At 40.2% G+C, this 17,877-nt stretch overlaps 2 protein-coding genes across 2 annotated transcripts; both read left to right on the top strand.

The window, feature by feature from the left end:
- The first annotated feature begins 2,563 nt into the window (after positions 1-2,563).
- LOC141802825 (uncharacterized) lies at positions 2,564-5,727 on the top strand. Its single transcript, XM_074686587.1, has 3 exons — positions 2,564-4,598; positions 5,054-5,171; positions 5,292-5,727. The coding sequence occupies exons 1-3, from the start codon at positions 2,693-2,695 to the stop codon at positions 5,536-5,538; spliced, it is 2,271 nt and encodes a 756-aa protein (XP_074542688.1). The 5' UTR covers positions 2,564-2,692; the 3' UTR covers positions 5,539-5,727.
- Positions 5,728-7,664: 1,937 nt separating this feature from the next.
- LOC141802847 (uncharacterized) lies at positions 7,665-13,221 on the top strand. Its single transcript, XM_074686620.1, has 6 exons — positions 7,665-7,834; positions 9,608-9,753; positions 9,897-9,961; positions 12,685-12,849; positions 12,928-13,032; positions 13,118-13,221. The coding sequence occupies exons 1-6, from the start codon at positions 7,715-7,717 to the stop codon at positions 13,189-13,191; spliced, it is 675 nt and encodes a 224-aa protein (XP_074542721.1). The 5' UTR covers positions 7,665-7,714; the 3' UTR covers positions 13,192-13,221.
- Positions 13,222-17,877: the final 4,656 nt, after the last annotated feature.

Below are 17,877 nucleotides of genomic sequence, written 5' to 3'. Positions count from 1 at the left end.
ACGTGACACGTTTATCTCCTTGCTCCTCAACATAATGCCAATATTTTAAATAGAACATTTTACACCTTATCCTTCTGTTTTCATGATCTGTGCCCTTTACTGTGCATTAATTGGCATTAACTCTGTATACACATGAGCCACTTATATGCAACGTTTTCAGCAGTAAGGACAATGAAGTTTAATGTATTTCATTAATTTAGCCCCAAAAGTCTGTGTAAAAAGTCAAAACTTTTTCAGGTTGAAACATTGTATTATTATTATTATTATTTTTTTCTTTGTTTTGTTTTTGTTTTTTGGGCCAAACCTTAAAGGGACAGTGACCTTTTTAGTGTTCTTGAAAAAATCTCTATTCTAGATAATTGCCTTGTTATAATCCATATCTTAAAATGAAATTATTACCACCAATGTAAGGTATTATTATTATTAATGTTCTTCTTTTATTATTATTTATTTTTATTAATTTGGTTGTTTTTATTATTATGATGATGATAATGATGATAATGATGATTATGATGATGATGATGATAATAATAATAATAATAATAATAATAATAATAGTAATAATAATAGCAATAATAATAATAATAATGATTATGAGTTAATTAATTTATTTATTAATCTTTTTTTTTCACAATCCATATCATAAATTGAAATAATCAGCACTAATATAAGTTATTGATCTCTTATATAATTGTTATTATTTTTGTTGTTGTTCTTATTGTTTTTATTTCTTATCTTTCATTGCCCAACCTTAAAGGGACTGTGAGTGTCTTAGTGATCTTGAAAAAGTCTCTCAGCTGTCTGAAGGTCCTGATACGAGCCGGACTAAACACACAGCTGGTGTGAGTCAAATCTGAAGTCTCTTTCTGACCTTGTTTTTTTTATTTATTTATTTTTTTAAGAGTTTCAGGAGGATCTGCTGCTTTGAAATATAAAAACCCTGAGTGGATTAACTTTTCCACATGAGGGTCTCTTTCTTTCTAAACCTTCACACTTACGTTTATGTCACAGGCTCAGAAGCTTTCAGGAAACTACGCCTGTTCCTCTTTTTTATTTGAAGTCTAACTTTGAGTTAGTGTGTATGTTGATCAGCCTCTCACATCTCTCTGCTGGCTGGAACTTTTGAGGGGAGCGGTGAGTAAACACACCAGAGTATACTTTTTATACAAAACAAAAAGATCATTTTTGACTCTTGCAACAAACAATGGCTGAAATGTGATTGGATAAATGTTTTTGTAAAAAAAAAAAAACACATTTGGAAGCTGTGTGACCAGGGGAAAAGTTTGACAGGAAGTAAACAGATAGTTTTGATTTTTTGATAAATGTGATGTATTGTATTTAATTTGTATTTTCTATTCTGGAGTTGGTCTGTCATTTTACCTAGGTTCATATATGGCTTTTTTTTTTTTTTTTCTGGGAACAAATGTTTTGAAATTTAAAATTAAACAAAACAAAACAAAACAAAAAAAGTTGACATTTTAATAAATTTGCAAAAAAAAATGGAATTACAAAAATTAATAAGAAAAATGAAAAATGTTAGAAGTTTGACAAGTATTGATATTTTTTCAAATTTCTAACATTTTCTCAATTTTTAAATCAATTTTTGAAAATCCGTGTTTTTTTTTTTCAAAAATAAATTTGCAAAAAATTTGGAATTTCAAAACTTAATTAAAAAATTGGAAAAAAAAAATAGAAATTTGAAAAAGAATGAAATATTTTTCACATTAAAAAAAATGAAAAATGAAAGGGAATGAATTTGCCAAAAGTTTTAAACAATTTGAAATTTCAAAAAATTGCAAAAATGTTCTTTATAAATTTTTGAATTTAATTACATACTGTTTTGATAATTTTGCTTAACTTAACATTTTTTGTTGTTTCATGATGACCTCCAGCATATCAATCATCTATTTTAAGCATGTTGTCAGTTAATGAATCCAGCCACGCAGAATTAAAATCTGAATTGTTTCCAGATTTATCTTTTTTTGGATTTAGTTATCTTAATCATCAATACCTACTGTGAGAAAAAAGTAATAATTCTTTATTACATCTTCTGACCATGAATGAGAGTCTGCAATGTGTTTTTTCATCCACAGGAAGTAAAATACATTAGCTCCACCCCGGCTGTGACTACGTCTTCAACATGCTGCCCCTCCTCCCTCTGTTCACTCTCCTGTCCCTGCATTTTCAACCCTTTCCGTCTTATTCGCTGAAAAACTGCATCGTAGATTACTCTGATGATGTTAGCCGTGTTTGGGTCGTGTGCTCAGATCGGGACCTCACTACCATCCCAGACGACATCCCTGAAAATGCTTTGTCACTGGATTTAAGCTCCAACGAGATTTCCACACTTAACAGGACAGACTTTAGCGGATTGTCCAAGCTGAACTATTTAACGCTGGAGTATAACTCTCTCACACACATAAACGACAGAGTCTTTGAAGACTTGGGGCGGTTAATACGTCTTGATTTGGGTGCTAACAGTCTTGAAACACTCACAGCTGATGTGTTTCAAGGACTGTCGGCATTGGAGGATCTATCTGTGGAGAAAAACCAAATCACGTCCATCTCCTCTCAGGCCTTTCAGCCTCTGACCAGCTTGAAGAAGGTCAACCTTTGCTATAACTCTCTTCATCAGCTGGAAGTTATCGCTTCTATTTTACAGCTTCCAAACATAGTGGAACTGGAGGCAGGAATGAATAAGTTCACCACCTTTGAGTTCAATGACCTGCTCGTCAACTCTTCCAACCTTAGAACTCTTTGGTTCAACGCCAATCCAATGATAAAGTTCAGCATCACAAGAGACCTCTTCCCTTACCTGTACTCTCTCGATGTGTCCTACAGCAGACCGGGTTTTGAGTGGAAGGTAACCGACCGGATCTTTCTGAGGAATCTGAAGCGTTTGTATTTATATGGAACCCAAGTGAGCCTTGAAACGTACCAGGAGATGCTCCGGAGCGCCTTCGCCGTAGAGTACCTCTGGCTGGCTGGCATGACAGAGTGGTTGTACCAGGGTTTGGTGGAAGTGGCCTGCAGGATGCCGGCTTTAGACAGTCTGGATTTGACTTCTAATGACATCCACTTCCTTAACGATACACTGCTTCAGCCTTGCTCTCAACTCACTGAGCTCACTTTATCTGGTAACGTAATGGTTGCCTTGTCTGACAACTCACTGAAGCCGCTGAATCAACTACTGCTACTGGAACTAGACCACAACTTTCTACCTAAAGTCCCAACCGCCGTCAGAGGCCTCTCTAAACTATCTACCTTGGATCTGACTTCCAATGACATCGGAGAGCTAGGCTGCTCAGACTTCAAGAATTTAACAAAACTTATACGTCTTGTTCTTCAGAGCAATCGTATCTCAGTGCTTAGAGCGTGTTCCTTTCAGGACTTGAACCGGCTGACCTATCTCAATCTTTACGCAAATCCAGTTTATGCATTACATGACTCCTTCACCGCCAGTCTGCCGCACCTATTGATTCTGAACATGAGCATGAACAGTTTAGTTAGCTTAGGTAAACACATCTTCAGAGGCATCCCAGACCTCGTTGTTCTCGATGTACGATCGACCAAGTTTCTCAAGGTGGAAAATGAAACCTTTTATGGACTCCATCACCTAAAAACTTTGGCTGTAGCTACTTACTCTCTCAACAAGGATGAGTTCAGAGGAATGCCGAACCTTGAAGACCTAACCGTTCATCTCCCATTGTATCGGGGTCTAAATCAACAAGTAAACCACGATCCACCTTTCACCTACTTGCCTATTCTGGTGAGACTTTCGCTCTTTAGCAGTAACAAGTACACAGTATTTATCACCCCAGATCTCCTCAAGGGTCTATGCAATTTAAAGCACTTTGCAGCTGTACAGTTCTTCCCTGGGGAACCACACCCTGATACGTTTTCATACACCCCTAACCTAACCTCTCTCCAGATCACCGGCAGTCGTATCTCAGATCCTGAACTGCTGAAGCCGCTGCCGAACCTACAAACTCTGGATCTCTCCAACAACAGGATCAAGTCTTTGGATGTCCTGGCGCAGACTAACCTCTCGGCGCTCCGCTGGCTGAGCCTTAGTGACAACGAGCTGACGGTGATCAACGAGACGGTGCTCCAGTCTCTTCCTGCGCTGAAATACCTGAACCTCCTTGGTAACCCTTTCACCTGTGACTGTTTCAACATCGATTTCATCAATTGGGTGAAAAACAACAACCAAACTCAGGTTGTCAATGCCTACAAGTACACCTGTTACTTCCCTCCCAGTCTACAGGGAACCAAGCTGTTGGAGTTTGACCATATCGAGTCCTGTAAGATGGATCTGGGCTTCCTCTACTTTATTTACAGCACTTCTCTGGTTCTGCTGACTCTGCTCACGTCTTTCATCTACAACTTTCTGAGGTGGCAGATAGTGTACGCCTACTACCTCTTCCTGGCTTTCCTTTATGACAGAAGGAACAAGAGGAAGAGGTCTCCTCACCTCTATGATGCCTTCATCTCCTACAACGTTAACGACGAGGCCTGGGTCTACAGAGAGATGCTGCCTGTGCTGGAAGGAGAGCAGGGCTGGAGACTCTGTCTGCACCACAGAGACTTCCAACCAGGTAAACAGACCTTTGAATCTATACTTTCCTTTCCTTGCGGCTGATAATGGAATTATATTTACTCTGAACCCACCAGTTGCATCCTGATATTTGGGTGTTCCCCAAGGTTCTGTGTTGGGTCCCCTTTAATTCTGTTTTGCTTTGCTTTGGCTCTATTTTGATCAGTGATTAGTTTCTTTTCACCTCCACTTCCTTCCTTTTCTTCAAGAGCAATATTTGGTTTATTTTCAGAGATGTGTTGCTGCTTGAAGAGTTTCACATCCCATATTTGAAGTCGGGTAGTGTTGTGTAGGTGCTCATAAGTGCTCGGTTGGGCGGCTTTCTGTGATTTATCAACCACATTTATACATAACTGCCTAATCACACCTTCTCATTTTCCTGTAGTTTCAGTGTAGGTTTCTGAGCGCACATTGTGTCAGTCGTGTTATTTACGACGTGAACTGCTGTGTCTGCAGGTAAACCTATCATTGAGAACATCACGGACGCCATCTACAGCAGCAGGAAGACCATCTGTGTGATCAGTCAGAGCTACCTGCAGAGCGAGTGGTGCTCCAGAGAGTTCCAGATGGCCAGGTGGGGGCGCTGCCGCTCATTCTTTCTCACTTAAAAACATACATTCATGATTTATCTTCTAAACTCAATCATGGCTTATTAGCATTGAGATAAAGTCTGACTTGTCCTGTGTTGTTGCAGCTTTCGTCTCTTCGATGAACAGAAGGACGTGCTGATCCTGCTGTTTCTGGAGGAGATCCCAGACCAGCTGCTGCCCCCGTACTACCTCCTGAGGAAGCTGGTGAAGAAACGCACCTACCTGAGCTGGCCACAGGATGGACAACACCACATGGGTGTCTTCTGGGAGAAGGTGTGGCGAGCTCTGGAGACAGGAGACGCTCTTGAGGACTCAAACCTGCTCCCTGTGAACGTGGATGTGAACATTTAAATCTGGACTGCAATTTATCAATCCAAAGTTTGGGTAGATTTAACATGTTTTGTCTTGCTTGCATTGAAATGTCAGACGGGAGAGGGGAGGGAGTGTAAAAACTGCACATTTTTAGGTTCAGGTCAAAAACTGTGTAACACCTGACTTCAACTTTTTCACAAAAATGTCTCAGGCTGAGTGTTAGTATCAGGAGGGGTAATAATGCTGACCTGTGTGGGGTTTTTTTTGTTGTTGTTGTTTTTTTGTGAAATCATTTTTTTTCTGTGTGCAAAATAAATTATTGTTAGCATCCTAAATAATAATGGATCTCCATAATTGATATTGTCTTTTAAATAGGAAAATAAATAAGGCCTGAGGACACTTCCCTGAAGGAGTCCATTGTGAAAGTCATGTTTCTGACCAAACACTGTTAGAGACCTGCCCAATTTCCAACCCCCACTTTCCCCACTGAGCCAGAAGCATGTACTGTTTATAACAGAGGTCTGCAACCTGTGGCTCTTGAGCCTTGTCCGGCTCTTTGACTCCTTTGCAGTGGCTCTCTGTAACTTTAAATAATTTTATTATTATTATTATTACTTATTACAGAGCCTATTATATAACAACACAGACACTATGTAAAGTTAAAGTATTACATTTTGTGCTAAAAATGCATTATCCCTTAAAATAAAGCTTTTGATTGTTTTTTTTTTTTTTGCTTTTTTTTTTAAATTTTGACATTTTTGCAAATTAAGAAAAATAATTCCACATTTGTTAAGATTGAGCAATTTTTATATATATATATATATATATATATATATATATATATATATATATATGTATATATATGTATATATATATATGAATCTCCCTTTTTTGCAATTCTTAGAAATTAAGCAAAATTTTGAAATTGCATTATTCAGGTTTTTTGTTTTGCAAATTTATTCCCTTAATAAAATATCAAAACTTTGCAACTCTTTTATTTAATTTTTTTTATTTTGCATTTTTTTTAAACTGTCCAACTTATTGAAATGTCATAAATTTTGCAAATATGTAAATTTCTATGATGTAACACATTTCTGTTTTTTTTTCTTATATTTGCAAATTTATTAAAAAAACAAACACACGCAAAAAAAAACTTAGAAATCACATGTACAGTTTTATAAACTCAAAAGCTTCTTGTTTAGATAATTTTTACCTGATTTTACACTTTTTTGTCTTAATGTAAAGAACAAGTAGATTTTGTGGCTCCCAAATGACTTTCATCCAGGTGAGCTGAGGCAAACAGCTCTCTGAAATGTAAGGGTTCCAGACCCCTGGTTTATAACATGGACTCGGTCTTCTTGAAGTCACTCACCTGTTTCTGCAAGCCCATTGTTATCTGTGGTCGCCACATCGGAAAAGCTAAACTCAGCCTTAATTTCATCGAGGTGGGCAGTGTGAGGTTAAGACTCGGGCTTTGAGGTCCTCACTAAGAATTAAAAACTCATCACACAAGGACAAGACGTGCTTCCTAGAATTTAAGGGATGTGAAACTCTTCTAGCAGCAGCATGTCTCTGAAAATAACCAAGCGTGAACCATTTCAGGTCAAGGTCTCAAAGAAAAGGGATAAGTTTAAGAAAATGTTTTGGTTAGGTTTAGTCAAAGAGGGAGCGTTAATATCAAACACAAATGTACCCTGAAAATTTTAATGCAAAAAAAAAAAAAGGGAAGTCCATGAAAGGTGAGCAGGAAAGGTTGTATCAGTCTGTACCCAGGGCCTTTCTCTTACCAAAGTCTATCATTCACTGCATGAGTTACCTTGTTCCACCTGTGTGTGTGTTGGCTTTGGCTTGATTAAAACAGCCTTTTATGAACTTTGTATTCTGTTTGTTTGTATTCCTAGAGCAAGTCAATGAACCAGTGATATTTGATGTCCCCACCAATCATCACCTCCAGAATTTTCCAGAGTTACCCTTGAACCTCTTAAACACACAATGAGTCAGAGTTTGACCTAAATTTCCCAACCTCACCGTGGGCAACCAACCGACCGCTGGCGACCCCTTTACACAACTGGAAAAACCCCACCTGGATCAGAGCCACGAGTCCCTTCTATAAAAACGGACTGACGGACTCCGTACGGCTCAGTCACTCAGCCTCCGTGGAGAAAAGTCCCGTCTGGCGTTTTCATCCAGGTGAACTCTGAAGATCTGTGGCGACATGAACCTGTGGGTCAGTGGTCTGTTCCTGGTGGTGGGGTTGTTCCTGAGCAGCTCGGCTCTGACGGAGGAAGAATGCAAACCTTTGATCGAGCCATTGTCTATGGACGACCACTCAGGGGTAAGCCCACCTGGTGTTAAGTCAGCTTTTTCTTGGTCTGTACAGAAAACCCTTCTTAATCTTTCAGTTAAGTTTGACCTGGCTGAAATAATAAAAAGATTCAATGATATGTAAATAAGATGACCCATTTGACCACAGATTTGTCAATTTGCTGAAATGTGTGGTCAGTGGGAAGTTACGGCGAATAAAACCCCAACTTTGCATTAGGATTCTCAAAACTGACCAAACATTATCCTAATTTAAAGGGGCTGTCAAGAGTTTTAAAGTGATCTCGAAAAAGTCTCCCTTCCAGTCTCTATGATGACACCACGCCGGCTGGTGAAGTTTTGTAGAGAGAACAGAGATCTGTGCTTTTCTATGCTGAAAGCGATTTCTGTGATTAATTTTGTAGTGATGGTGGACACTGGAGCCGAACTATCAGACAGAAAAAGGACAGAAGAGCAGAAGAAAGATAAACAGGAGCTAAAGGCTAAAAAGGCTAATATGTTTGTGCTAATGTTGACTCCAACCCACAGTCAGCAGTTATTCTGCAGTGGTCTGTTCAAACTTGAGAGTCTATCAATAAAATGAAGAGTGAGGTTACGTTAGCTCTGATTGGTAGATGACTGACAGGACATAACCAGGATTCACTAACGTTACACATTACAGACACACATTAAATATGGACGGCTACTAAACTACTGTATGAACTGACAGTTAGCTTGTTGTCACGTTAGCCTACAGATACGCCGTAGCACCGGGCTGCTAGTAGCACAACATATAGCCGTCTACTGACGTGCGGTACAAACTTACGTTTGCTTGTTGTCAAGTTTCCAATGACAGAGTTTCGTAACTGTACTGATAAGTACGTCAGTATCTAGTGAGTTGTCTTGAACGAAGAACATTTGTTCCAAAATAAATACACGCCTGGTTAAAGGTCACATCTTTATGACAGTGTACATGAGACTCCAGGCCAGAAGGTGGCAACCTAGTCCAGTTAAAACCTCCACCTCATAGCATCAAACAGTCAACAATATGCAAATAATATGCAAATCACAGCCTCCTAGTCCTTTCCCCCAAACCCTCCCCTCCACACCAAAAGAGACAGAAAGTTGAAACAAAAATATCATTCAACTCAAAAATATCCGAATATGAAAATATGTAAAAATGAAATATATGACATTTAATGTCCGTGTTTCTAGCTTCAGCAAAACGTTATCAATGCCATCACCTGCTTTGATACCATTATAATTTTTTAGCATACACATTTTTTCAGTGCCAGCGTTTCTTTTTCCAGTTTTATAGTGTGCTTTTCAATGTCAAAGTGTATTTTTAGTACTGGACTTATGGTGCAACATCAATGCAAACACAATGGTAAACAAACATGAACAAGAAAAATGTCTCCACTCTAACATGGTTCCTGCATGTCAGTCATGTCACTGTGTCTTTACATGAGCAAAGCTCCAAAGTTAAGCTACTTCAAAAATAACAAGTGGCAAAATAAATCAACCCCTTTCAGTGTCTGCAGAGCTTTCTGCACTCAGCCTCAAGTGGACACTCAAGAAACTGCAGTTTTTAAGACTTCCTCAGCAGCTTCCTTCCTTAAGGTATCTGCTTGATTGGCATGTTTCCCTCAGTTCCACAGCACCTGAGCTTCTCAGGTAAAAAGCGTGTGGCTGAATAGACACATGAGAACACCTCATGGATGAGACGGCCTGCAGTGTCTGCAGACATATTTTTCACATCAGCCTGTGAGCTTAGACTCCACTTCACTGACTCCATGTTTGTGTGCAGATGATCGGAGAATGGTACTTCATCGGGGGTTACAACGATAATGATGCATTGAACGCCATACTGAAGAGCACCCAGAGCACCCGGGTCAACGTCACCCAGTCACCAACAGCGCCCAATGAGGTTTTGATGACTCAGGAGAACAGGATGTGAGTACATGACAGTGCAACAAACATACTTAGTGAACAATCTGCCGATGGGGGTTCCATCCAATGAGCTGCAGCTGAGTGTATCCTGCACTGCATTCTCCCTAACCTCACACAGACGTGACTTTATCCTCTGTTTATTCCAGAAATGGGACCTGCTTCGGCTCAGAAACCATCATGACCATTAATGGTTTCACTGCACAAACCCAGAGTAAGTGACCTGCTCTGACAGAGAGTTGGATCTTATTATGTTGTTGCATGAAGCAATGGATGAACATCAGACTTTTTTCATCTGGGAACCCTAAAATGTGTGTTGGTACTTTTTGCTTCTTTGGAGTCTTGTTGTTCAGTAATCTGTGAAAAGTTAACACCTACATAGCCTCCCTTCATTGGCTCCCCGTTAGTTTCAGAATACATTTTATGATCTGATGACTTGTTTTTGGATTTTTTTTTTTTTTTTTGTAGAATTGCTTTGAATCCAGCAATGCATTCATGGCATATGTTCTTCTGTGACAAAAAAAAAAAAAAAAATCTTCTTCTGCCCATTTTTTTGGACCGCTACTCCTACAAACTTCAACTGATTTTCACCGTTCCAACTTCAAAACATGTGTCACATTCAGGACAAGGAGGCTATGACTTTTCAAGAACTTTTCACAAATACTTTCAGAGATATTTCAAATTTTATGCATTTTTGGTCTCATAGAGATTAATGCGGAATTTTCAAAATTTTCTTCCTTCAGGACATTTATTCAGTATTTTTCAAACCCTTCTCATTCAGTCAAACAATCAGTTACAAACTTCACTGAAACTTCAAAATATTCAGCTATCTCTCGTCTTCATTCAGTGGGTTTAAAGTTCTGCCTAGCTTTCATAGTTTCTTCACAATGACCCTTTAAAGGTCATGTTGCATTTCATCCCTTCGAGCCATTTAACATTGGAGTGTATGGGATGGAATGTTCCAGATTAGAGTGGGAGATTCAAACAACAAAGTGGGCAGAAGGGGAGAGAAAACCTGGAAGTTTTCTAGGAAAACTGCCCCCTTGGACACAATTTTTGAGATATTCACACGTACAAAGCCTCGAAATGTAGGTTATCTTGTACTGCTTCTGAAAAAGTGTTTTTTAAGCAAAAAGAATGGTGCAATTAATCACAAAATGGCCAAATGCAAGCAAAAGTCAGCACCAGCACACCATGTACTCCAATGTTAATTCCTAAAGGGGTTTTCTTAGAGATCAGTGAAGGATCACTGATTTGTCTCTCACTGTCACAGCCACATTTCTGGGTCTACAGACATTAAACTAACATGGACAGCTTCCTCAAGGTCTTGGGGTTCTCACGGTCCTTTCATTTTCCCCCTAGCCCTCACAGCTTTGGCAAGGTGACAGGAGATCCGGACTCTCGCTTTGCCACCAAATGTACTAAGATTAACAGTACCAGAGAAAAGTTTCACAGCTGTAGCCTAATGAGCAGGTCACCGTGACAACCTTTCATCTCATGTAGCTCTTTATACTAACTCATCAAAACATTCAGGAACAAAGACACATGTGGGTTTGTTTATCTATCAGTGATCACCAATGCAATATCCAGCTTCAGATGAGCCTTAGCAGACAGGTTTACATAATTGAACACACACACACACGGGGCACAAAGTATCACACTTTAACAGCATTTTAGAGATCAGACTTCCATTCCCCTGAGTCAGCTCATTATTTTCCGAGTTTTTATTTTCTTTAATTTTTAAATTCCTTCCTTTAATTCTTGAATCCATTCAGCCATTCAGACTTCTAAATTAATCTATCCATTACAATCATTCATTCATTCTCTTTCAGATTTCTGCGTTTAGAATTTCAGAGCAAGCTTTTCAGGACTTTATTCAGCCATTTTCAAACACATCTTTAGCATTCTGCATTAGCAATTCAACACAAGCTGCTTCAGAAATTGCTTTTCTAGTTATTCTTATTTTTGCATGGTACTGTTTTTGTATGGTGCTAAGTATGCATAACACCATTATTGAATCTACTTTTATCTCATCTAACAATGACTCTGGTAACCGATGAATTGAGAGAGCATAGACCATGTGTAGACAACCTAGAAAAAGAAATTAAGCATTCTATAAATGTTCTTATGTAACAATTTAACAAATAATGTTAACTAATAAATTCATACAAGTGCATAATGTGTCTTGCAAATGCGTCACCGCAGCTCTCCTGGGACGCCAGTCTGCTAGCTTGCAATTGCATTTATTTAGTGATGTTATCAAGGCAAACCAAGTCCCAGTCATTCTTTCCAACATAGCTGGACAAGGGAGTATGGATCTAATGCCAGAGATGGCTGAAGATCAAGCAGTATGCACCCTTTGCTGTGAAAGTGTGGTATGTAGGACATCAAGTTGGCAGCGCCTTTTTGAGACCAAACATAAAAACAATGTTAGCAAAGTATGCAGAACAAAGCAACACATTCAAAACTTTATGTTAAAACCCAGTCAACGGTAGGAGGCTATTGCATTTCTCACTGCATAGTTAAGCATGAAAACCATTCAAGAAGACCTTCCGATCGACTATTGATGATATTATGAAAGAAGTAAGTCTTGACACTTTGTGCATAATTGGATTTAAAAGTGGCATGAGCCATGGAAAAGGTTGCCTACCCCTGGCATAGAAACGTAAACAGTAATATACAGCTGATAAGTGACAGGCAAAGGAGTGATGAGAATCGCTTAAGTAGCACACAGGATAAAGTATTTCAAAAGGTTTCCCCTGGAATCCTGGCAGTGGTTTTCAAAGCATTTTACACGACTGAAGGTCAGGATAAAGCGAGTTTGGTTCCCTCTCAGGATGCTGTGTAGTAACCTGTCAGTATGAAATCTGAATGGATTGATGTGTTTCAGTCAAAGCAAAGTTCTTTCATTTCCTGATCTCTGTTTTTCCCCCTCAGTGATCAACGTCACTTCTTCAATTCAATCTTTGTCAAGCTGTGACAGCTGCATGCTCTTCCACATCAGCGGCAACTCCACGAAAATGACTGAAGTCCTCGAAAAGCTGCACTTCGAAAACGTAGCCACCGAGCAGGAGGTCTCATTTCACGCGCTTTACCTGATGGGTAAGAAGAGTTCATACATCATCATCAAACTTATCTCCATTTGGATTTGTCTGATTGTGTCTATCTGTCTGTTTGAAGCCAAAAGCACAACGTTGGAGGACTCGGCCATAGAGCATTTCAAGAAGCAGGCAGGATGTCTGGGTTTCACCGGAGAACCAAGCTTCCACTTTGACCCAAAGAACAGTGCGTGACCTTTAACCTGTTTGAATAAATGATTACATGGAGAGCTGTGATTTCATGCAGGTCTGACCTTTCTTTCTCTCCGCAGGTTTCTGCGATCAAGATGAAATTGTTCAGCTCACACCTCACGTGGAGCCTCCCTCACATGGTGATGATGCTTAAACATTGTGGAAGTAAAGGAACAAATGTGACTGTAAAAGAGAAGTGTGTGCATCATTTTTTGAAATCCAGAGGAACATGAACACCTGAGCTAAATAAAACAGGAAGGTATACACAAGATAACAAATTTAAGAAGTGTTTAAATCCACCAACAGGAACTCTTCTGCTACAGCTTTTAACGACATCCATTAATGTCCATTTTCTTTGAGTTTGGGTCAAACCAGAGCAGAGGTAGACAAAAAAAAACATTGGAGGTTGTTTTCATGTGCAGGCAAACTTTTGGTAAGAACAGTTTATCTGAGACAATCTAAAGCCCCGTTTCCACCAAGCACTTCGGTTCAGCAAGAAGGGTCCCAAAATGTGTGATCTGTACGGGGATCTGTTGGTGGAAACGCCGTCAAATGCGTGCCGAGATGAACAGAACTGAACTAAACCGCTTGGTGGAAGCAGGGCTTATCTCAGTGATAACAATGAAAAGCTTTTGAGGCTGCTGACCTGAGCAGCATCCTGACTGAGGTTTAATCTCTTTAACGTTTGATATCTCCAGACATGATGTAGTTCCTTAGAATTCTAGGACATCACAAATTTTTTTTGCATTAATAATCAGATTAATACACAAAAAGAAGAAGATTTGTAAATCCACACTTTTTTTCAATTTGATTGAAACCATTTACTACATCTGTAGAAGTAAAATGTGTTTTTAGTGGGTTCGGCAGGGTATGGCAGAGCTTGTCTCAACTCAACTCAACTCAACTCAAACTTTACTTATAGAGCACATTTAAAACAACCGAAGTTGACCAAAGTGCTGTACAATCAAAAATCATGCTCGTGAACTACTATGGGTGAGAGCGGTGCGCTCTTTGGATGAGAGCTCAATATGGATATGAGGTGGAGATGTGAGACGATAGAGACATAGCGAGATGCTGCAAGCCAGAAAAGTTCAGGCAGCTCACGCTCCAACTGAGGATGTGTCGCAATAGTTCAGAGAGAAAGAGCGGCGCCATTGTGAGAAAAGACGACTGAGATCATGGAGAGGATCAGAGACTGGAGTGCCCAGGATGAACGGGATCAAGGAAAGCGTGTTTTGCCTGGTTTTAGATCAAAAACAGGAAGAGAGACATGAAAGAATAGAGTCTACTCTTCTTGGTTTTGGTGTTTACATTTTTAGAGAAAACAAGATTATTTGGGTCTCAAAAGATCATTCAAGATATGCTGGCAACCAATGAGTTAATTTTTGAGTTAATTTTTATAACGCGTTAATATGCGATGTAATTAATGAGTCTAATTAACCGGTGACATAAATATCACCAAAATACCTTAAAATTTATTGATCTGACTCTATACTTCTCTCACCTCTTTCCATGTTGATCGTAGGATGAGGAAGGATGAGCAGGAGGCGTCCTGGCAAATTTCAATTTATTAACAACAAGTCGAGAATGAGCAGTTACAGAGTCTCTACACTCGGTTACGCTCCCCTGACAACAACATGTGCTGGGTCAGTTCATGAGGTCTGAACCCCGTCTAACTTTCACTTAGCCTTTTTAAAGGTTAACGATGGTTTTCTAAGGGTGGGGTGCGTCTCTTGGGGGTGTCTACTCTTCTTCATTGGTTGTGGACGTCACATGCATCATTCTTCCCTGCCTCCAGGCAGTCTGAAACACGTGGTCGTCGTCTGTTTATCCATAAGCTGCCTCCTACATATTTCACCATCCACTGAGAAACTGTTATAACCACGTGTCACCTGTCCCCTACTCATTTACCAAAACAACTCCTTAAAAGGTAACATATGCATGAACTCTGCAAAGGAAAATTCCTAGTTAAGTTCTTTGAATTGCACACACACAGCTCAAAAGCTGTTCAAGCCTGTAAGTGCGGACGTACAAGGAACAATTTATTCTTTTTCTTATTTAGAATAAGCATTACCTTCAATTGTGCTCACTTTTCATCCTTGTACTGGGTGATCTGTAGCCTCCAATGAGCTTTTCACTTTCCATTAAGTGTACAACAATGTATACTACCGCAATGAGCTCATTTGTAAAATACAGTAGGGAAAACTAGTATTGAACACATCAACTTTTTTCTCATCACATTTATTTCCAAAGCTGCAATTCAAACAAAATTTCTACCAGACATTGGTATTAACTCTAATAACCCACACATAAAAAGAAACATAACGTTCAGGTCCATAAATAATGATTATGGTGAATTAAGTACGATAACACAGGAAAAAAAGTATTGAACGCGTTAACTGAGACTCATCTAATACTTAGTGGAGAAGCCTTTGTTTGCAATGACAGCTTCCAGAAGCTTCTTGTATGTTTGAACTAATGGCCCACACTGCTCAGGTGTGATTTTGGCCCATTCCTCTGCACAGATTGTCTTTACATCTGGAATATTCTTTGGTGCCCTCTGGTGAACCCTTTTCTTTACTTCTTTCAACAAATGTTCAGTTGGATTGAAGTCAGGTGATTGTCTTTTTCTGAAACCATTTGAGAGTCAACTTTGCCGTGTGCTTTGGATCGTTGTCCTGCTGGAAGGTCCAGCCACGTCTCATCTTCATCATCCTGGTGGATGGCAGCAGATTCAGATTAAGAATTTCCCCATACATGGCTCCATTCATTGCTCCGTCAGTTATATGAAGTTTGCCAACACCATAAGATGAGAAACAACCCCATGCCATGATGCTTCCACCTCCAAACTTCACTGTTGGTGTAGTGCTTTTTGGCTGATGTGCAGAGCCATTTCTCCTCCAAACATGGTGTGTAGTATGACAGCCCAAAAGTTCAGTTTTGGTCTCATCTGACCAGACAACATTCTCCCAGTATTCTACAGGCTTGTCAAGATGCTGTTTAGCAAACTTTAAACCAGCTTCAACATGCCTTTTCTTGAGGAATGGAGTCTTGTGGGCTGAGCGTCCATAGAGACCACGGAGGTGGAGTGCATTGCCTATTCTTTTCTCTGTAACAGTTGTACCTGCTGCCTCCAAGTCTTTCTGGAGCACTTTCAGGGTGGTCCTTGGCTGGTTGAGTACTCTTCTGACTATCTTTCTGACTCCCTGGTCAGAAATCTTCAAGGAGCTCCTGTGCGTGGCCTGTTGATGGTAAGGTGGTGCTTCTTCCACTTGTGAATAATGGCCCCAACGGTGCTGACTGGAATATTCAGGTGCTTTGATATAAGTCTGTAACCAGTTCCATTCTGATACTGAGCAACAATCAGGTTGTAAATGTCTTCAGAGAGCTCTTTGCCTTTACCCATTTTTAATACCTATGTTCCCCACTGTACATCTTTAGCTCTCTTGCGGTAACAAAGGAGTACCTCAGGGTTCATACCTTGGACCACTTATTTTTATTCTTTAAATAAAGAGCATCCATGAAAACATCAGAAATGTGTTTCATAATTTCTATGCTGATGAGTTTAATGAAACATGGGAAATCGCTTTGACAATGAAATAACAGAAACATGAACACATACTTATTAACAAAACCAAAAGACTGTTTATTTGTAAGGAAGACGTATTTGTGGGATGAGCAGCAGAGCTGAGTTTGTGGGTTGCGTTGATGAAACATTTAGCAAATCTTTTCATTGGCAATGCCAAACAGCTTGGGGCAACTTCAAGCTGATTGTTCAGCTTAACCAAGGGACGGCATTATTTAGAGGTGGCCCTGGTACCAACTTCAGAATGAAGGCCAAGTTCCATATAAGCAATGGCGACACACAAAGAAGCAGAAGCAGAAAGACAGCATGGTTGCCCTGAGGTTGTTCTGTGATGACCTGTTTACTTACTGTATTTTTTAAATTGTGGTCAACTTGGGACAAGTCAATGAATCTGTAAATGTTTGACACACAAACCAAACTGTCCACAGAAGTCCTATCAATGGCTAAGCTGGAAGCAGGAGCAGGAAAGGCTGCATCAGTCTGTATCTGAGCTCATGTCTTTCACTTCATTTACACAAATTACTTACTCCTCATGTGTGTAAGACTCTCACGTCTAGTAAGGGTCGGCAGGCTCTGTGACACACTGGGCTCTAATTTCGTAGAGCAGGCACAAGCGCAGGTGCACCTGCCCTGCGCTGGCCTTCACCACACGGACAGGGCGTGACCAGGGCACTTTGCAAGTTTCCTGCAGTGCCAAGAGAGGTGCAGTCGAAGCGCAGAGGAGCGCAGAGGAGCGCGTCCATGCCTCCCTCTGCGCAAATGGCAGAGAGGGAGGCGAAATGCCGTGAGTGGGTTTAACACAGCCCAGCGCTGTTGTCACCGATCAAATGAGCGCCTCTCCTAGCCTCTAAATGCGCTGCGGCAAAGGCGCAGCGTCTGACTGGTCTGACTGATCTTTGCCACCACGGAAACAGTGCTGGTAGCGGAGACGGTCAGTGCCGCTGTCCCTGCAGCAGGAGAATGGACAGCGGGGCGCATCAGAGGACACGGAGCGCGTCACCGTGTGGGCCAGCTCCCGCGACAAATGTAATCTGTTCCTTTGTCATTAATAGGAGTAAAAAACGAAGAGACAGTTACACAGCTGGCTTATCCATTCAGAATACTTTTGATCCACCTGCACTCCTGGTTTGTCATCGCCAAGCAGAGCCTTTGGTGATATACTGTATACTCTCCCAGTGTCTCCACCTCATCCTCCTTACAATAATGTTCTCCATCTTTTAAGATCACATTAAAAATAAAGACTAAAACAGAGAA

The sequence above is a fragment of the Halichoeres trimaculatus genome, unplaced genomic scaffold (assembly GCF_033239565.1).
Source record: "Halichoeres trimaculatus isolate MK-OKI-2021-1 unplaced genomic scaffold, fHalTri1.1 fHalTri1_scaffold_14, whole genome shotgun sequence".
Taxonomy (NCBI): Eukaryota; Metazoa; Chordata; class Actinopteri; order Labriformes; family Labridae; genus Halichoeres; species Halichoeres trimaculatus.
This window is presented reverse-complemented; position numbering and strand designations above follow the sequence as displayed.

Bases quoted from the DNA above. Each gene is read 5' to 3' on its own strand.
- LOC141802825 (XM_074686587.1), top strand. From the start codon at position 2,693: ATGAATAAGTTCACCACCTTTGAGTTCAATGACCTGCTCGTCAACTCT. The intron at 4,599-5,053 runs GTAAACAGACCT...CTGTGTCTGCAG, and splicing joins CCACAGAGACTTCCAACCAG to GTAAACCTATCATTGAGAAC. The intron at 5,172-5,291 runs GTGGGGGCGCTG...GTGTTGTTGCAG, and splicing joins AGAGAGTTCCAGATGGCCAG to CTTTCGTCTCTTCGATGAAC.
- LOC141802847 (XM_074686620.1), top strand. From the start codon at position 7,715: ATGAACCTGTGGGTCAGTGGTCTGTTCCTGGTGGTGGGGTTGTTCCTG. The intron at 7,835-9,607 runs GTAAGCCCACCT...GTTTGTGTGCAG, and splicing joins CTATGGACGACCACTCAGGG to ATGATCGGAGAATGGTACTT. The intron at 9,754-9,896 runs GTGAGTACATGA...TGTTTATTCCAG, and splicing joins ATGACTCAGGAGAACAGGAT to AAATGGGACCTGCTTCGGCT.